This window comes from Ochotona princeps, chromosome 17, assembly GCF_030435755.1.
Source record: "Ochotona princeps isolate mOchPri1 chromosome 17, mOchPri1.hap1, whole genome shotgun sequence".
NCBI classification, from domain to species: Eukaryota; Metazoa; Chordata; class Mammalia; order Lagomorpha; family Ochotonidae; genus Ochotona; species Ochotona princeps.
The window spans coordinates 12,940,286-12,961,518 of NC_080848.1; the positions used below are offsets into that span (position 1 = coordinate 12,940,286).

The 21,233-nt window shown below is 49.4% G+C and overlaps 1 protein-coding gene across 1 annotated transcript in view; it reads right to left on the reverse strand.

Annotated features, from left to right (window-relative positions):
* The window catches only part of ITGB3 (integrin subunit beta 3), a 42,300-nt gene extending 26,431 nt beyond the window's left edge, over window positions 1-15,869 (reverse strand). Inside the window, exons 1-2 of the mRNA XM_058676704.1 lie at window positions 15,715-15,869; window positions 1,289-1,374 (exon numbers count right to left, since the gene is read on the reverse strand). Of these exons, the coding sequence (XP_058532687.1) occupies window positions 1,289-1,374; window positions 15,715-15,793 (165 nt within the window). The 5' untranslated portion in view covers window positions 15,794-15,869. The remainder of the gene's footprint in view (window positions 1-1,288; window positions 1,375-15,714) is intronic.
* Between the last annotated feature and the right edge of the window lie 5,364 nt (window positions 15,870-21,233).

Here is a 21,233-nt window from a genome sequence, read left to right on the forward strand (position 1 = left end):
TCTGAGTCCGGAGGAGAGGAAGCATCCCTTGAGTGCAGGCCTTCTGCCAATGGCAACCCCTCTGCTCCAAGTGACAAAGGAGGCCCCACCACCTCAGCTCCCCGTTCTTGCAGGACAGGTTTCCAGAATGCTGACTTCCTTATAAAAGAAGCATATGGCCCAGGAGAAGGGAGGAAGCACATTCCCCTGCAGCAGCCTGCTCAGCCCAGAGGGGAGGAGAACCTCTGGGGAGGAGAAGAGAAGGATTCATCCAGCCCCCAGCTCACACCCCATGGCCCCAGGGAGTGTTTCATTCACTAAATGAAGTCAGTATGGCCCAGATGTTGGGCAGCTGCCTCTGGAAGCAGTTCCCGTGCTCAACGCAGAGTGTTGAGCTGGCCTGTGGTGCTCTGGCTGCCCTCCTCCCAGCACGAAGGCTTCCTCCCAGTGTGCACCCCTCCTCCCAGGCTGCTGAGGAGGCTGCCTTTTTAGGAAACTCCGCTGATCAGGAAGAGAAGCAGACAGGGTGAATTAGAGGCTGGGTGGCGGCAATCACAAACCCGAAGAGCACAAGGACAGGCTGGGGAGAGTCAGGACAACTCAGGTAGCTGAGCAGGATCCAGGCCGGGAGCTCAGAGTAACACCTGCGGGCCCAGGCCTGTGACTCAGCCCTAACCTCTACAATCACTGGGATACTGTCCAGCCACTCTCACCCTTCCCCCAACTACCTCCTGCCAGCTCCAGATTCCTGTCCCAGCCACAAACACAGTCATTCCCTCAGACACACTCGTTCCCCAGGGCCCCAGACACAACAAACCCTCTGCCTAGACACAGCCAACCCTTTCCTGTCACCCGCCTAGCCTCACCTTCGCTCCTTGACACCTGGGAGAGGGCAGTAAGGTGACAGAGAGGACAAGACAATGCATGGCACCTGATCATCAGAGGGAAAGGAGGAGATGACCCTCCAATTAAGCATTCCCCAACACCTGTGCGAGGCTCCTCTTCTGTTTGCCTTGTAGCAAGTAAGACAGTCCCCCTTTCTTTGAGATCCAAGGCCCAGTTCCCTATGGTGATCCACCCCCACCAAAAGCATTACAGTAAGGTCAGAGGCCCCAGCAGGGGCTCTGCCATGGACATAAGACCACTTTCCCAGCATCATCCCCCGGGCAGCTGCTCACCATCTGTGAATGGAAAGACGTCAGTCCAGCCTTGCTCAGAAGGGTTAAGTGGCCTGTGTGTTTGGAGGGGAATGTTCCTGCACAGAAACACCTTGTCTGGGAAACAGCAGGGCCAGGTGTCTGTTTCTTACCTCATCTGAGCACCAGGCACATACGGGACTCACAGCCAGGCACTGCTGGCACGAGCTCACACCTCGTGTGGTACAGATGTTGGGCCCTGCAACACAGACACACGAGCATCAGCCCCTCATCCCATGAAGCAACCCAGTTGCCCCGACTTCCTCTTCTTGGCCAAAGGCAGGTTCACGGCTCTCAGGTGCACACAGACCCACCCTAACTTTGCCACAGACTTTTACCTGCACAGTCTATAGGTTAGGAAGGAGAGTGGCAGATATAAGGAGAAGCTTGTCCTGATCGCACCCAGGAGACCAAGGCTGTGACCCAGATGTGGTGGTGCCCACAGTCTACTGTAACTGAGGGAAAGGCTCTTGGGGACAACTGGCTTGACAACTACACGGTGCAGGTGGAAATCTGAGGCCCAGAGAAACAGCATAATGTCCTCTCGCCAACCACTCTAGAGCTACTCACAGCCACTAGCCAGGGCATTCAAAACCCTACTACACTAACAAGAACACAGGCTATGCGTGGCAGAGCTGGGGACAATGGATGACTTAAAAAGGTGCCATCCTGCTGGCCTGCTGGGAAGGCAAACTTTTGGCAATCCTTTCAGGTACCCCAGCACATATACACTGGCATCTTTATGTAACTCTGGGGTGTATACAGGAAGGTTAGCAAGAGCTGAAGGACAGGGAGGCTGGGCCCTGGGAGGAAGGCCTATGTCTCAATTCCGAGTGCTCATCTTCCTAGCCACGCCATTCACGAGGGAGCAATCCTCACACTGTCAAAGGGCAGAGACAATCAGGGGACCATGACAGCACTGAGAAGCCCCGGCCGGAAGCAAACCACAGGCATCTGCTTGGACGGACACCACCATCCTCCTGCGCTGCCAGCTCAGCTTTGCCGGTCTCAGCTAAGTCCCATGCTCCTTAGGTATGGGCAGGGAGGCCCCGCTAGGCAGGAAGAAGCGCCTGAGGACGGCTCATTCCTCCCCTAAAGCCAGTCACCCTAAAAGTTCCTCTTTCTAGTTAGTTTCCTAAGGGGACTGGCCTCTTGCTCCCTGACTGACAAGACCAACTAATCTATTTTTGGAACAATCTTCCTGACCACGGGGTACTTTTCCAGAAGCCCCAAAACTGTTTCACAGAGTGACACACTGTCTCTATTTGATGCAGTAGGATTGAAATCCCTCCCTCCCAACACTGGGACAGAAAGCACAATGACCTACTGGCCCAGGGTTGCCTGGTTTCCTAGGGAAAACTACCTTTAACTTTTACTGATCAGGATATATTGCTTATATCTAATTGGCAGAAAACCAGTAATAATGAAAATAGCTCTTGATAAGAATAAAGTTCTGGGGCCGGTGCAGTGGTTCAATAAACTAGCCCTCCACCTTATAGAACCGGCATCCACATGGGTACAGGTTCATGTCCTGGCTATTCCACTCCCTGCTTATGGCCTAGGAAAGCAGTAGAGGACAGCCCAAAGCCTTGGGATCCTGCACCCATGTGGGAGACCAGGAAGGAGCTCCTGGATTCAGAATGGCTCAGCTCTGGCTGATGGAGACATCTGGAAAGTAAATCAGTGGGTATAATTTCTTCTTGTTTTTCCTTGTCTCCATAAATCTACCTTTCCAATAAAAATAAATATTTTTTAAAAGAAACAGAATAAGGTTCTGATCCAATGATAATGAACATGGATTTCATTCTGGTAGAAAAAATAACCTCCAAAGGTTAAAGTTGATTACTTTGTAGACCATTAACTTATTTTGAATCTACTAGCTAGATGCATTTTAGGATTTCTTTGACTAATCAAGTATCAATCTCTTTGGGACTGGCTGCAGCATCCTATTGGTTTCCTCATTAATTAAGCCAAATAAAACTTTGTGATATATGTTCATTTCTTATCGATATGGGACTCTTGCATTTAACCGGAAATTACACTTCAACAATAACCCCACTCGGAAGAGGGATGAGAAAAAAGTAGACATACAAGCACATGCCTGAGATCCCGAGTCACCTGCTGAAAATGGGGCTGAATTGGGTCTCATGAGGATCTCAGCAGCTCTCTGCCTCCAGCTCTCCAAGTAGCACATTCCTTAGTATACCCCATTAATGACACTGTCACTGGACCTCAGATGCCTGAGCTGCCCCACCCAGGTCAGCCCCATCTTTGCCCAAAAGAGATGTTCCCTAATGAGGTACTTAAGTGAACTGAAAAATACTGAACCAGGAGAATTTTGTTTGGAAATAACCAAATCCATTCCTTAAAACCACGCATAGTATTTCAAATTAAATATGCAATGGGTTGCAACAGTTCCTCAGACAATGTAAAACTTTCATTGTCCTCCCCAAAATAACAGGTTATGCATAGAAGGACCTCCCGGGAACCCTAGGTTTCTTTAGAGCCTTAAGTATATCTTACTTTAAAGGCCTTTCCCAGCTACAGATAGGATAACACCGTAAGGTCAAGGGTATTATCTGGCGCTCCATATTCCGATTTAGCTACAACTTGGGTATGCATGTGCAATGACAGAGGGCTGGGAATTATGGCCCTGGTTCCACGGTCACCTCTGATACAAGGCTGTCCCTAGCTATGCAGTTTCTGTAAAGGAGCGAAGGTGGCTCATGTGGCCAGATCCAGGAAAGTCAACTGCAAGCCAAAGCTTTTGCCTGCGAGAGCTGTTGGACCGTTGCCTTGGCTTTAACAATTGCTCTCTTTGCAGACGGAAGTGAACGCAGGCCACCTTTATTGCCTGATCAGAATGCTGTGTGAGGAACACAGCCTGAACTATTTAGGTATTTCTCTTTCTTTTTAAAGATTGCATAGAACTCAGCATCTGGAGGGTTAATTCTGAACGCAAAGCCATGAATGTTCACTGGGGGCAAGAGAAGCACAAGTAGCCTGCAGGAAGAGCTAAAAAGAGAATGTTGAGAGATACGGACACTGTAAAATTAATTTCAAAAACTTTTCCCAGACTCTGCAGTTAGCCACCCATCCATTCTCAAATTAGCATTTCCCTATGAGTCCTCAGTTTGTAGCCACAGTAGAAAGCCTTGCCAGATGCAGAACAAATAACAGCAGGCCCCTCCCAGAGAACTGATGGCCCTGGCCCCAAACGATGAGCTGAGCTGCTGGGATTTGTTCTTGAGGAATTCATGCCTGGAAGTCACCAGCACCCAGTTGCCCTAATCTCCTCCTTTTAATGAACCACAGGTGGTTGAGTTCTTGAGAAGTGGGGATACTCCCCCCTACCATGACACCCTTAATCAAGTCCTGCCACCAAGGCAGGTTCCCTGGAAGGCCTTGGTTGGAAGGGGCTGACTCATCCCGAGTGTCTACGCTGGGCCCATGCTGACTCAATAAATGCTTCTCCGAGGCTGCCGCTCCCTCCTGGACAGAGTGAAGGATCTTGGGCTTCTGTTTCTTGAGCAACTCTCAGCCTTTGTTTCTGCTCAGATTCTTGCTGGCCCTGAGTCCTGCGGAAGTAGATCCTCACCAGAACAACATTGAAAATGGAATGACTGCTAATGACCGGTCAGCCAGATCAGGGAAATGAGGAAGACTGGGCCTGGGATTCCTTCCATCAGACTGAATGCACCAATGCCCATTAAACCGTGAGTACAGCAGCTGCCACACAGAAAGGACTCCATTCATGCTGCTTGCTAGGGCACTGTGGCTTTCTTAGAAGATACCATGCCAAATGGACCTTCAAAGTGTCAGGCCAAAGCAAAATGATCAATACTCAGATTGTTTTTGAAGTGGAGTAATTAGAAATATTAACGTTTCAAAATAGTGAATCTGGTAGGGATAGCCGAGAAGGCCAATTAGAAACAATAGACATGGCCAGCCAAGAAGGTTGCCTGGAAAGTGGAAGTAGAAAGCTGTGGTTTGGCACAGCAGTCTGATTCACAGACTCAAAACAAAAACAAAGGGTAGGGAAAAAAATGAGAGAAAAAAAGGGAAACAAGGAAGGGAGTTGGAACCAGTGGAAGTCATGATGCATCAATAAAGGCTATTTCGAGGACATGTTGTCCAATGAAACAGGATGTCATACTGCAGGGATGTGCTACCCTAAGGAGGCCTGGGAACTCCAGGCAAGGTGTTCAGTGAGCAGGCAGGCCAATCTGGACCACAAACAACAGGTACATCTCTCATATTACCTGCAGTGCCAGTTTGGGTCCCCAGTCCTGCTGTTGACCTTTGACTGGTCAAATCCAAATTAGGTCCATGGGGACACTGGGTAACTCAACCAGTGCCTGATCTTCCATTGCAGTCACCTGGCTGAATGAGTCATCAGACAACAAAACATCTCATGCCAACTGCCCAGTATATGTATAAATGGCTTCCCTACATCAAATTACTAAGAAAGTTTATTTTGTTTTTGTCATCTCCTTAAAGATAGCACAAGCTCAGTGAGTCAAAGAAGGAAAGAAGGGATATGAAGGCAGAGTTCAAGGTAATAAATATCTTTGTATTCAAAACAAAAAAGCTCCAGTGAGTACTGCCCAAAGCAGGAGGGAATCCAAATTGCCATTTATCACCAAATCTAAGACTATGGATGAAGTTTAGCTCCTGAGTTTAGAGATTGTAAACTGCTATTTTAAAAAGTGCAGCAGGAAGCAGGCATTCACCCTGGGAGTTAAAAAGTTTGTACATCTGGGAGCCAGCACTGTGGCATAGTAAATTAAGCTGCCACCTGCGATGCCAGCATCTCATGTGTGCACCAGTTCAAGTCCCAACTGCTTGCTCCACTTCTGATCCACCTTCCTGATAATGACCTTGGGAAACAGAAGAAGGTCCAAGTGTTTGAGACCTGGATGAAGCTCTTGGCTCCTGACTTCAGCTTGGCTCAGGCACAGCTGTTGTAGCTTTCTGGGGAGTGAATCAGCATGTGGAAACTCTCTTTTTCTGCATATAAAATTAATTTATTAAGAATGCATCAGAGGGCCCAGCATGATGGCCTAGGAGCTAAAGTCCTCGCCTCTCACGTGCCAGGATTCCATATGGGCACCGGTTCGCATCCCGATAACCCTGCTTCCCTCCAGTTCCCTGCTTGCAGCCTGGAAAAGCAGTGGAGGATGGCCCAAAGCCTTGGGACCCTGCACCTGCAGGGAAGACCCGGAAGAAACTCCTGCCTCGAGGCTTCAGATAGTCTCAGCTCCAGTCACTGCAGCCACTTGGAGAGCAAACCAGTGGATGGAAGATCTTTCCCTCTGTCTCTCCTCCTCTCTGGGAAGGGAAGGGAAGGGAAGGGCGCATGATTTCACTTTCCACCCAGTGGAAAGTCACAGGAGGAATTTAAGCAGAAAAAGCTTATCCTAGCCACTGAATGGAGGGCAGAGGAGAAACAAGGAAGGAAAGACCTATTAGAAAGTTACCAAAATAATTCAGGTAGCAGAGGCAGTGGCCTGGGTTTGTCGAAAGTCTCGCTAGTCCCTAGCTATTATTCCAAGGACTTGCTGATGAATAGTGTGTGGACAGGGAAGATTTTGGCCTGAGCAAGATTATCCCCTTTGGACAAGGTTTAATTGTGCTAACTAACCACTGGCCATATCCTTCCACTGACCAGTAGGACCTGCACTTATAACTCAGACCAGATTACACTGGCCATCATCTCTATCTAGGTTAATTAGTCAGCCACATGGTAAAAACTGCATACAGTCCATCCTCAGGGAGGGTCCCATCTTCCCTCAGACCGTGGTCTACAATTAACACCCAGCCCCTAGGAACCTTGGTAAGACAGGATACGGTAAAACAGTGGATACAGTGCATAGAGTGAGGGAAACGTTAGAGGCCTGTGGGAATTTAATGCCACCTGTTTATTGGTGACTGTAGAACTTCAGTCACACCCTCTTCATCTCTTTAGATTTCAAGGCCCTGTGCCTCTTTGAATCTGTGTCACCTTCCTATTCACAAATGTGCAATTGCTCCCTGGAGTTTTGCAGGTTGAACCTCACCACATCAGTCATCCTTCCTGGCAACTAATCAAGAATGCCTTAGCATCCCAGGAGCCAAGCAGCCATGACTTGATAATGGCCTGGTATCTGATTCAAGAGCTAAGTTTCAGAGTTTGGGAAAACTAGCATAGTGCCAGCCACCACCATCACCCCCGCATCTGACTCACTCAGTACACAGAAGAAGCAGACTCCTACCAACCACTGTTTGAGGCCAAGCCACTGGCACCCTGGAGGCGACCTCTGTGGCATCCAGCTGTCCAGGACTGGACCCTTCTGCCCAGCTCTTGTGGACAGCATGATGTGGATAGAGAGTCTTGACTGTTGCCACACCAGCTTGTCTTGGTTAGAATGCCAATTGGTCCATTTCTTTTGGGAGGCAATTTAACAACACCTCCTAAAGTATAAAACAACCACACCTTTTGACCCAGTAAGAAATTTAGCACAGGAACATCTGAATAGTTGTGATATATCACATTAAAAATTAATAAATAAAAAGGAGCATTTGCACATAAAGGTGCACAATAAATGAATAAGGATAGCTACTATAGTCTTATTGGTAATAGCAAATAACTGGGAATGACCTCAATGTCTGCCACAGGAAACTGGTGAAGGCAACTGTGACATAACCAAATAAGGGGAAGCCTTCTGGCTACCATTAGAGCTGTTGGGATAAACAATGGGAAACCATAAACTAACATAAACAGATGCCTAGGATATATTACTAAGTGACAAGGATCCTATTGTGAATGACCTCATTTGAGAAATAACAATAATGAATAAATATTTACATGGATATATACATACTCTGGAGTGACTATCAACAACCGTCTTTAAGAATGGAACTGCAGGGCCCGGCGGCGTGGCCTGGCGGCTGGAGTCCTCGCCTTGAATGCCCTGGGATCCCATATGGGCGCCGGTTCTAATCCCGGCAGCTCCACTTCCCATCCAGCTCCCTGCTTGTGGCCTGGGAAAGCAGTTGAGGACGGCCCAATGCATTGGGACCCTGCACCCACGTGGGAGACCTGGAAGAGGTTCCTGGTTCCCGGCTTAGGATCGGCGCGCACCGGCCCGTTGCGGCTCACTTGGGGAGTGAAACATCGGATGGAAGATCTTCCTCTCTGTCTCTCCTCCTCTCTGTATATCCGGCTTTCCAATAATAATAAAATCTTAAAAAAAAAAAAAAAAAGAATGGAACTGCAAACAACTCGCACTTTGTACATGATAGCTGCCTGACGATTTTTTTTTTTACAAGCTGAATTGCTTTTTAGAAGCTAAAAGGAAATTAAAGATTGCTTTGGAGGATCTCTGTTACACTTCCCTTTCCGCATCTGCAGGCATTTGAGGGTGTCTCCTCAGAGCCTGCAGGGTTTTCTGCAACTGCACCTTCAGCCTCAAAATGCTGAAGCCTCCTGCTGTCCCAGAGCTTGACAGGAACACAAGACCAAACCGCCAGGGCAGGGTGACGAGGCATCTTGCCACACTTCTCAGTCACATATACTGATTGTACCACTCACACCATATCATCTACCTGAGAGTTGCTAAGAAAGTAGATCTTACGTGTTCTCACTACAAGTAAGTATGTGAGGCAACAGACATGTTACTTAGCTTGATTTAGCATTTCATAACGTGCACATCTTGGAAAACATCATGCTGTACATCACTAATTCAAAGGTACTCTCAAAAGTTCGTGGAAAGTGGAATTAAAAAATACCGAAGGGTAGGCATTCAGCTGACCCCTTAAGACACTGGTAAGATGCCACTGCCCCATGTCACAGTCCCTGGGTTTGAGTCACACCTCTGGCTGACCCAGTCCCAGCTGTTGTGGGCACCTATGGGAGTGAAGCAGTCTATTTCTCTCTGTGTCTCTCTGCCTATCCAATTAAAAAAAAAAGGCTATCAGCATTTTGCCTAAACTTTGTCAAGACCCCTCATATATGACATTTTAGGTCAATGTAAAAAATTAATAATAATCATAAGAGGGAAAAAAGGAGAAGCAGCTTTGTCCAAATGACTCCACAGGGTTCAGCAGCCATCCAGGACACATCACACACTTCCTTGAGAAGCCCCAAGGAGGATTCCACAATCCCTCCGGCTCTGGGACTTGGCTAAACACACAATGGTCTCACGTGAGGGAGTCTATCATGTATGGGGCTTAAGTGGGTGTTCAAAACCAGCTGTGGGAACCACAGACTAAGATTTTCTATCTCCAAGCATTCCATTCACAAAGAGACACAGGCATGACTACAGGGAATTCTAAAGTGGCCACTGAATGTGCCTTGTGCCAAGCTTCTAGAAGGCTCTTATAGTGCCAAAATCTTTACACTTGATTATAATAACAGACTCTCCCTTTTTTTCTTTTCTTCCCTACTCTGTCCCACAAAAGGGAATTCTAGCATGGAAGACAGGTTAGTGATGAAACAAGAAGCCAACAGAGGTTTCTCATTCAGGTTTTCCTTTGCCCACTTTGCAACCCTGAGACGCCAATACACTGAGGATCCAGCCGTAAGAAGACTTGTTCAAGCAAGCTGATATGAAGGCCTGAAGAACTATACACTGGATGTAGGGTTCTTAAGTTGTTTTCACATTAAGGATTTTTTCCCATATGCATCGCTCTCTCTCTCTTTTTCTCTCTCTCTCAGGAATTATATTTGCAAGGGGAAAAATACATGAGGACAACATACTACCCATCACAGTGGATGCTACAGGGTAGTAAGATTAGAGGATCAGCAATTTCACCCTCCATTGTTGGACGTTATGAGCCTTGTACCATCTCATTCTTGCTTTCTCTGAATATCTCCACACCTTCGCTAACTGAAGTTGAGCAACAAGAAGAGAGTGAATCTTTTCTTGTGGAAACAGGGCAGGAAACCAGAATGGAAAACTTCTAGAGAATTTTTTTCTCAGAAATGCAACCAAAAAATAAGAAAAAAAATAGGATCACCTGAGGCTTATTTAACAGCCTATGCTCCAAGGGTTGTGACACAGTACATGCAGGCACAAAATAGCTATTATTCTTAGGACCAAGAAGAATGAAAGCATTGTTTGCTGCAAAATCTTGTCCAATACTCTTTAGTCTTTAACTAATAAGCACTTTGGAAATCTAATGGCTTCTCCATGGCCCCAATGCATCTATCCAAGCAGAAAATGCAGACGTTGAACGCTGGATGGCCCCTGCGGGGTTTACTGGATCTAGCCCCTCTGCTCTCAAGATGCCTGTCGCAACACCCAAGGGAGACAGAACAGCTCTCAGGTGACTTACAGGTCGTGGCACAGGCCACAACATGGATCAATCCAAAACATATTGCACTGAGAGAAAAACCAGACTTGAAAGACTACATGTTACTTGATTTCACTTACGGGAGGGACATTCCGTAAAACATAGAGACAGATCAGTGTTTGCCAGGACATTGGGATGGGGACAGGAATTGATTCCAAAGCACCTGGAGAGAACTTTCTGGAATCACAGAAATGCCCTGTATGTTTATTATAGCGTAGCTTATCTGACTGTGTGCATTTGTCCAAAGTCATAGAAGTGTGCAGCTAAAAAGGATGAAGCTGACCTTTTACTGTACTGCAACACTCCTAATTTTTTTAAAAGAGCATTTTGGGGGACAGCGCATGGAGAAAAGAGCAGATGTTTTCATTTTTGCTAATGTTTCACATTTCTCTTTTTTTTTTTTCAGATGTATTTATTTTTAGTGGCAAGGCAGATTTACAGAGGAGAGACAGAAAGATCTTCAGTCCGCTGGTTTACTCCCCAGGTGGTCACAACACTTGGAGTTTAGGCAACCTGAAGTCAGGATCCAGGAGCTTCTTCTTGATGTCCCACACGGATGTAGGGCCCCTAGGCTTTGGGCCATACTCGACTGCTTTCCCAGGCCACAAGCAGGGAGCTGGATGGGAAGTTGTGGGGAGTGGGTGGGGCGGGGGGGCTAAAGCTACTCCTGGGATTGGGAGGGGCTGTTAGAAGATGGCGGCTGGCCCAGGGCCAGGAGGCAGAGTTGGTCTCACCAGCAGGTAAACAGGAAGTCACAGGGATAGGCTAATGTCCTCCCTGCGATTATGTCATTGCTACTGGCCTATCACGTAGCGCCAAGTGGACCCACGGGGAGAAGTGATTGGTGGAGAAAGACATAAAAGTAGCCAGTAAAAGCTAGGACAGATGGAGAGACTACGATGGAGAATGACGGGGAGGAGAACGAGGGCCGGAATGAAAGAATAGGGCAGGGGAAGACGGACGGGGAAAGCGGAGAGAGGGCTGGAAAAGCGGGGAGGAAAGCTAAGTCCAACAGGGACGGGGCAGCGGAAAGAAGGGTTTAAACGCAGCCACTTTTGGCAGTGAAGGGTCCAGTTGAGGTTCTGGCTTTTCCCAGACCCTCCAGAGTATGCCTCGTCATGTTAGTGTCGCTGCAGGACGGCGACAACTGGTGGCCCGTACGGGGAATTTTCAGGCCTAAGACAAACAAGAGGGAGCCCGGCAGTAAGTGGAGCTGCCGGGATTACAACTGGCACCCATATGGGATGCTGCACTTGCAGGTAGAGGATTAGCCAGTTGAGCCATCCTGCCAATCCCAGCAGAGTCTCACATTTCAATAAAGGTCAGCAATTTACAAGGGAGTAATGGGCAGCTTCCCTCACTGACCTCACTCTCTTGCTCTCAATCTTATCCCCACTCCCCTGCTCGAGTGGCCCCAGCTCCCGTAGACACAGCCGTCTTTCTGCGGCAGAAGGGCCAGGGCTGGGAACCGGGAGGCAAGGCTAGGGGTGATGGCAGGGGGTGGGGGAGCTTTGAGGGTGGTAAGCCAAGTGGTCTAGCCCCAAAGCTGCCCCGTCATCTGGGAAGTTCACTGTCTGTCTTCTGATTCCTGGGTTGTGGTTCCTGTGGGCATGTGTCCCAGCTATTCCTGCCAGCAAGGGCAGGAGGCTGCTTGAGGCTGGGAGGGGATGATAACCAGAGATCCTGAGTGCGGTGGGCACTGTGGAGGAGCTCTCCCTATTTGGAAGTTCTACAGTCAGATCCAGCTCACCCTGTTCACACTGTTGCCTCCTGCCCCAGTTCACAGAGTCCCCCGGAACCGTCTGTCATGCCTCCTCTTTGCCCTGGCACAGGTTTGAAGAGTGTGATGGGGTCTTGGTGGTTCCTTTTCGGAAGGGCAAAAACAGACACCTCCCAGGGGACCTAGTCTCCAGCACCCCAGGACAGAGGCCCAAATCCTCAAAGCACTCATAGTCTCCACTGCATTCTAATCACCCTCCCCTGCCCAGCTGGAACACCTGAACTTTCATGAGCGAATCTGACTGTATGGACCTATCTCTCTTCCCCTCCATGGCCTCCTGGAATCCTAGCTAAGTCAGGGTGGCTGAGATATGCCATGCCATCACAGAGGAATGGCTTGAAAGATAACGGCTCCTCACCAACACACAACACAGGCGTGAGGGAAGGGACTCCACCAGGCTGAGTCTGGGAGCTGCATTGCGCTAAGTGAAGAGGCAATAAGCACTTGCCTCCCACACCTAGTAAACAGCACAGATGGGAAGAATAAACACAAGAATCATTGCCTTCTATGAATCTTTATTTTGTGTTCCTGCCACTTTTTAAGGCGTGTATCTATTTTATTTATTTAAAAGCCAGACAGACATGGAGTGAGAGATAGGAAAAGATCTCCTGAGCCCAGCATGGTAGCCTAGTGGCTAAAGTCCTTGCCCTACACACACCGGGATCCCATATGGGCGCTGGTTTGTGTCCAGGTGGTCCCACTTCTCATCCAGCTCCCTGCTTGTGGCCTGGGAAAGCAGTCGAGGATGGTCCAAAGCCTTGGGACTCTGTACCTACAGGGAAGACCCAGAAGGAGCTCCTGGCTCCGGACTGGCTCAGCTCTGGCCATTGCAGCCACTAGAATAGTGAATTATCGGATTTAACATCTTCCTTTCTGTCTCTCCTCTCTGTATATCTGACTTTCCAATAAAAATAAAACAATCCACCTGCTGGTTCACTCCCACATCAGAGCCCTGTAAAAGCCAGAGCTTTGCTAGGATGATACCTGGAGCCCAGAACTCAACTGGTCCGTGTGGGTGGCACACGCTACCTCCCCGCATACACATGAGCAGGAAACAGGAAGGGAAAGCAGAGCCAGGACTGAAGCCAGGCACTCCAATAGCAGGTGCGGGTGTCCCAAACACCACCTTCACTGCTGTGCCACATGCACATGGTCACACTAAATCCCAGGACCACAGAGGGACTGCTTTCTCCATTTCACAGATGACGAAACTCAGAATTCAAGAGATTAGGTAATTTATCTAAGATCACACAGCCACTAAAAGGCAAAGCCAGGATTCAAACATGCATCCTATTGGCTTTAAGTCATGGCTTCATACCCAGTCAACAAACCCCTTCTCCCAGGTCTCTTCAAGCTCCCTAATTTCCACAGAGTGCTTCAGCTGGAGAGAGTCCAAGACACAAACTCCAACAGAGAAATGAGCACCTCCTCCCCCCAGCTAATCAGGTTGCAGTTGACTCCTAAACAGGAATAAGCCACAAAATCCAACACTTTTTTGGTGAAAATGTAAACTTGGCACATAAACTCAAAACTCAGTTTCTATCCTATTCTCAAACCTCTTCTCCCTGTACCAGACTCCCCTACCCCAGGACAACCTTTCTGTGCCACCGCCATCCCCTTGCAGCTCTTGGTGTGGCCCCTCCACCATGTGCAGCCCCTACACAACTTTCCTACACTCATCCCACCCATGCCTCCATAGAAATGTGACTACACCTATAACCCTGCACTCACACTAGGATAGGGAACATAAATATAACAGAAGCTGCTTTTACTGGGGCCCTCTTTCTCCTGATTCCAGAGATCCCTGGCCCTCAGAGTGAGTCAGGCTGCCCCAGCACCACCGCTCCTGGAATCACCTCAATAGCACAATGACTCCTTGAGCAGAGTTCTTACGGGCTCTTGTGAACAGACCTGGCTGTCTCGATGCAGTGGACTCCTCCAGGGGTCCTGACCACTGAGTGAGTCAGGCCAACACAAGCTACACTGCAAAGTGGGAAAGGCGAGGAAGAGACAGCACAGAGCCATCACCCTCTTTATCTGCACAGCATCCAGCCAAGGGCCACATCAGGCACAGTCCTGCCCTACTGCACACTTCTTCCAAGTGTCAGAAAACAAGGCTCACACTCATTGTTTGCAAAGCTGTGCATGGAAACATGTTCTGAATGAAAGCATGAAATCATGAAGTTTTTCAGCTCATGGCGGCAGGCACCTTGGCCTGCAGCAGACAGCTGAGCTGTGCTGGACTCCAAGCTCTGCATCAACAGCCAGAGACACCTGCCCCAGGCGATGATCTCCCAGGCAGGATGCAGGAGGCTCATTATTTCTGGGCTAACACCCACCAGCTGCTCTGAGCTGACCTGTGCTTGTCTCTTTCACAGGGGAAGCTTCAGCAGCAACAATTGTAACGACCCTCTCTCTCCCATTAAGACTACAGAAGCCCCCCAACGCCTCCATCAGGACATCCTTTCCCTGTCCCGCGGGCCGTTTATTCCTACACAGAAGGCTTGAGGGCTGTCATCAAAATATTTCTGAATAACTCGCCTTTAAAATAAGTCTTATGCTTGTAAACACAATCCTCTCTCAGGACCTCAGTTGCTTTACTTCATTCCAAGCACAGGTACGCACATCTCTGCAGAAGCAGGCGGCCTCCAGGAGCAGGAGCAGGAGCAGGGGCCGGAGCCCGCATTCCCTTCATCCCCCACCACCAATTACGAAAGACCGGCAAGGAATCCGGAGGGACAACGGGCGGCATCCCTGGGCTGGGCTCACTCTACCCCTCCGCCTCACCATCTACACACACACATCCAGGAAATCAAATGTTGAGTGCCCTGGTAGCTGCGAAGGCAAGCGCAGCAGGGGTCCACGCCAGCCTTGATTGTGGCTCACTGTGCAGGGTCTGCGCCTGACACAGAAGCACCGCTGCTACCCCAGGAACACTGGAAAGAGCCCCACCACCACACCACGCTACTCCAAAACGCTCCCGCAAAGGCCAACAAGTGAAATGACAGAGACAAAAGGAACTGTCGGGTACCCAAGGGACCCGCGTGAGCGCGCTCTCACCCAGCAGTCACAGCTTGCCTTGGCCGCCCCGGGTCCTGTGGACTTGCCTCGCCCTGACGCTCCGCGATGCGCGCAGCCCGGACTGAACCCGCGCGCCCTCCCCGCCGCGCACCTCCGGCTGCCCCGGGAAAGTGCTCCCTTAGGACGAAAGCTGCGACATCCCAGACGGTCCGCCCTCGGCCTCCGGCGCCTCTCAACCCTGTGACCCGTGCAGGCAAGGTCCCCAGCTCCGATCCCGACGGCCCCAGCCCGGGCCGCGCCCTCCAGGCGCAGCCGCGCAGAACCCACCCGCTCCGGGTTCCCCGCTCCCAGGGCGCAGAGCTGGCAGCAGAGCGGCTCTGGGGCCGGCTGGTCTTCACTCACCTCCAACGCCGATGCCCGCCAGCGCCCCCAGCGCCAGCACCGCGGTCCAGAGCGGTCGGGGCTGCGCCGGCGCTCGCATCTCGTCCGCTGCCCGCCCCACAGTGAGCAGCGGCGCCCGCGGCCGCTTTTCCCGCAGCCAGAGGGGAGGGGAGGGCACGCGGTGGGTGGGACGCAACGGGGCGGGCCGCGGCCTCGAGCTTCGGCCTCGAGCTTCCTCCCCGAGCTTCCTCCCCGACGCCCCTCTCTGGACACTGTGCTCGAGGGGGCGATGGGAAGCCGCGACCACGCTCCCTGCGCTACCCGGCGACCCTGGGGCCGGGGTCCGTGCCTGGAACCCCTCCAAGGCCACTTCCCGGAGACAACCACGCTCTGTGGGCGTCCTGGGGCGGATCCCTGGGTTCATTCATTCACATTTGCACGTACCTATCTGAAAGCCATCTATTGAACGCCTGTCTTGGCCTGGTTGGGTTCTTTTTTTATTCACTAGCTTTTTTCTTGCGTGGGCGTGGTTCTCCAGTGGATTGTAACCCCCATGAGGACGGGACCACGTTTCAAACCTGCCTGCGCAAGGGTCACCCAGCAAATCCTGGCTGGTGTAAACAATCAAGGTGTCTGATAACCACTTCAAGACACAGCACGTGGCATCCACACCCACACTCCAGTGACTCCACAGATAATGAAACTCTTCCTCTAAGGCCTCCTGCTGATTCGCCCCACCCTCTGACGAATCCTCCTGAGTTCCTGAGGTCTCCCAAGATTGGAAACTTCTGGAAGCTCAGAACAAAATTGGAGAGCTGTGAGCAAGAGGCCACCAGGAAGTGGCTAGGGTGGTGCAGTCTGGAACGTGGGTAGACATGATCACGATTAAAAACAAACAAACAAAAAAAAGGGGGGGCTGTCAGGCACAGAAAGGCCAATACCCATGATCTCACTCACTGGTGGAATCTAGTCGAGCTGGTAAAGACTCTGATCCAGTGGTGGCTGCCGGAAGCAGGCGAGTGGAGGAGGGAGGGGGACAAGGAAAGGCCCATGAGACAATCAGGTGTCCTGTTGCATTGCCAAATGATGACAGTGCCCACATACCTATTCCACAAGAGCCCGAGGGAAGGGTTTTTGAAGTTTCTAACACCAAGAAATGAAAAATGTTTGCAGAGATAATGCTTACCCTGGTTTGAACATTGCACAATGTACACAGGGTCGTGCGGATACAGCTGCCACGCATGACGCCAGTTTGAGTCCTGGCTGCTCCACTTCCCATCCAGCTCCCTGCTAACGGCTGGGGAAAGTGTTCAGGTCCCTGCCACGCGCATGGAAGACCCGGCTAAAGCCCCTGGCTCCTGGCTTCAGCCTGGTCACTACTGCCATCTGGGGAGCGAACAGGTGAGTGGAAAATTTCTGCCTCTCTGTAACTGTGCCTTTCAATAAAAAATCATTAAAATAAACTTAAAAATAAGTTTGGGATCATTAGATTGGCTAATCCTCCACCCTGTAATGCTGGCATCCTATATGGACACCAGTTCATGTCCCAGGTGCACCACTTCTAATCCAGCTCTCTGCCTGGGAAAGCAGGAGGAGGATGGCATAAGCCCTTGACCCTTGAACCCAGAGAAAATTCTGGCTCCTGTCACTCCATCACTCTCTGTTAAATCTGCCTTACAAATAAAAGTAAATAACTCTTTCAAACTTAAAACATAATAATTAGCTTACTTTGGTGGGAAAAAAATTGAAATCCATGCATATGAGGACTACCAGAAAGTTTGTGGAAAATGTGTATTATGAAAAAAATTGCAAAAAAAAAAATTACACATGTATGTCAAAACCATTTTGCACCAAATTAAATTTATCTTTCAGAGGCAGAGAAAAATAACTTTTAATTTCTTTTTTTTAGATTTATTTATTTTTATTGGAAAGTCAGATATACAGAGAGGAGGAGAGACGGAGAGGAAGATCTTCCGTCTGATGATTCACTCCCCAAGTGACCACAACGGCCGGTGCTGCGCCGATCCGAAGCCGGGGACCTCTTCCGGGTCTCCCACACGGGTGCAGGGCCTTCTCAGGCCACAAGCAGGGAGCTGGGTGGGAATCAGGGCCACCGGGATTAGAACCGGCACCCATATGGGCTCCCAACGTGTTCAAGGGGGGCACTTTAGCCGCTAGGCCACGCCGGGCCCTCCCTGCTTTTTTGTCTGACTAATCTCCCTCCCTTTTTCCATTGAGACAATTCCACTTATTTTTCCACACATGCTAGCCATCATTTCTTCCGTTCCATTCTGTCCCATCCTGCCTTCCGACTGGCCTCCAGCCCTGCCCCCTGCACAGGTGACACTTCTTTCTCAGGCTTCTCAAGCACTAGGATACACCTTCAGAGGCGCACAAGGCACGCAGCATCGCCTCTGGCAACTCCCAAGGGACCCGCGGAAGAACCTGCCCTGCAGAGGATGGCCGGGGACTCTCTGGCCCAGAAGCCATTTCAACACTGTGGTCAGTTTTCCTGGAGCAAAACCGAGTCACACAGCCTGGTTATATCTCTGCCTCTTTGCTCATTTCACTTCCAGCCACCTGTGTGCCTCCTCAATGCAGCCCTGGGTTAGGTACCGGCTCCAGCAGACAGAGTGAGGCCACAGGGAGCTCCTGGCCCCAGCCCCCGGACAAGGCAGGTCCCCTTAAATTTCGTGTAAGACTTGCTGCATCTCTACATGCACTGTCGTCTTACTTATTTCATCAGTTCGGTTGCTGTTTCTTGTTTTCTCTTTTAAGCTAATCTGTTTTGTTTTGCCTCCTACTGAATTGTAAAGATTTATTTATTTATCTTTAAAGTGAGAGTTACAGAGAGTGATCTTCCATCTGCTGGTTCACACCTCACATAGCCCCAGTACCTAGAGCTGGGGCCCAACTGAAGTCAGAATCCAAGAGCTTCATCCAAGTCTCCCGCATCGATGGCAGGGGCTACACACTTGGGCCTTTTTCACTGCTTTTCCAGGAACGTCAGCAGGGAGCTAAGAAGTAGGCCATGCAGGACATGCACTGGCAGCCGTAGGGGATGCCAGTTTAGGGCAGCAGCTTAAACCACACTGCCACACTTCAGCACCCTACTGACTGTTGGTATTCCTCTTTGTGTGGGTGTGCATACATGTGCACATGCCAGCAGACACATGCACACTCTAAAGATTATAGTATTCATCCTTAATTTATCATGCGTATTCTACTTTTAGTGAGAATTGTACCAATTCATGTAAATTGTAAAAATCTTATAACTATAAATCCATTGATGCAATGTCTTTTTCTATGCTATTATTGTGTTTTACTTTTAGGCACATAGTAATTCACACAGTAATAGTTTTATTTTTGCTTAAACAGTTGCCCCATAAATAAATTCAGTAGGGGTGCCGACGTAGCCTTTTAGCGTCTCCCACACATTTGCCTTTTCTCATGCACTTCATTCTGCCCTCCAGCTCTGAGTTAGCATCTGGCTTCCTTGCTCTTCAGCCTGAAGAACTTACCAAATACAAACAGGATCAGCTCACAAGGTGGAGGAATCCACCATGGTGGGAGGGTTTGGGGAGGGGTGGGGAGAACCCAAGTATCTATGTAATTGTGTCACATAATACAATGTAATTACTGAAGTTAAATAATAAATATATTAAAAAAAAAAAAAAAAAACAGGATCAGCTCTCATTTGCCTCATCCTCCTTTTCATCCCTGTTGCCCCAGTGTTTGTGTCTTTGTATCGGAGCATAGATTTCTGCACTGATAGGATTATTTTCCTTGCAGCACCTGGTTTCCCCTAATGTTCGCCTCATAAAGAGGTTACATTGGTAGAACCCTGTCAACTAATCTACTTACAGAGTTTTAATTGTTCTAGTGCTCGCACTAATGTCCTTTTCTGGTCCGCTGCCCAACCCAAAAACCATGGAGAATACCAAAGCAACCTTCTGGGGGGCGTCCCTCCATTCATCTCTTTCTTCTCTAGATGCTTTCCCTTCAAATTACAGTTTCCTAGGGAGCCTGAATGCTAAAGGGCTCCTTTCTGCCCAGTGAGAACACCCTGAACCTGCAGTCTCCACCTTCTCCCCAGTAAGCCAGCAAGTACCCCAGGCTGCAAGCTCCCTGCACAGGTCTCTTCCCCTGGGGTTTCTGGTTCTGCGCTGCCTATGTTTCTCAAACATTTTGGTCAAACTATTTTTAGGAGTGGGTGTTTGGTGTAGCGGATTAAGTTACAATATCCCAGATTCAAGAGCCTTGTTCAAGTTCTGGCTGCTCTGCTTCTGATCTAGTTTCTTGTTTAATGCACATCTGGGGAAGCAGCAGTAAAAAATACACACACACACACACACACAAATCCCTATGCTGGCCACTTGGCCATAGCCAGAAGCAATGATTCAGTAATTATTTACTCACCGATCTCCACCTCTGCCACTAGTTCTGGACAATGAGGGACTTTGAGCACAGAGATTCACCTGTATATTCCATGGATATCTCATCTTAGTAAACTATTCAGCAAAGATGGTGGCCCAAGTACTATGCTTCCTACAGAAAAGGACTGTGGAAGGGTCACCCACATAGGAAAGGTGGGAGAACTTCTCCAGAATCCTTTTAAGAGGCAAATGTCACATTAGTACTTAGCTCCTCATCGTCACTGCTGTCATTTGGAGGAACCCAAGTTTCTGACCATTTCTTGAACTTCTTAACCTCAGAGTCATGCTTAATCACCCTTGTAGGAAGAGTGAGAAGGTCTGGGTTTAGGGCCTCATCTCCTTCTTACTAGTTAGAAGACTTTGAAGAAGTCTCCAAGTCTTCCCCCTTCCTCATTTTATTTATCTATAATAAACACATGTACACACACACACACACACAGAGCTATGAGGTTCCATGAGACTATGGATACCAAAGCTCGTTGGAATCTGCACTGCACAGAGAAGATTCTTGCTGCTTCTGTGATCTGTACAGAGGCCGTGGATCTCCGGGCAAGTTCAGTACTCTGGCAAACAAGACCGTGTGTGGTGTCACACGTTGGCTCAGAACTTTCTCCTCCCACACATTTGGCAGAGGCTCCTCTGCCCCTGGAGAGAGGCACAGATGCCCCAGTTGTTTCTTTAGCTTGAAGGAGAATGGGCTTTTTCAGAGTCCACACTGACTAAAAACGGTCTAGTTCAGAATTTATGGGCTTTGGGGAGCTCTCTGAAAAGGCATCCTTAGATATTATCAAGGAAGCTGTGGAGGGCCGAGGTTGACCTTGGCATCCAGCGTTCATTCACAAGCATGTGTTAGCCATCTGCAGTGTACCCGGGGCTTCCCAGGACACAAAGGATGCACTGGTGGAGGGGAGCAGGCCCCACCCTCCCAGCGCTTCAGCCGGCCTGGGCCTGGAACAGCAAACTCTGTCTTGGAGTGCAACTCCTCTTCCCTCATTCTGATCCTTATCCTCAGCCCTTTCTCTAGGAAGAAAATGCAAGAGCCCCAAAGAGGTAACATCCCAGCTCCAATATGCCTGACCAAGCCTGGATTCAAGCCCTGTGCCT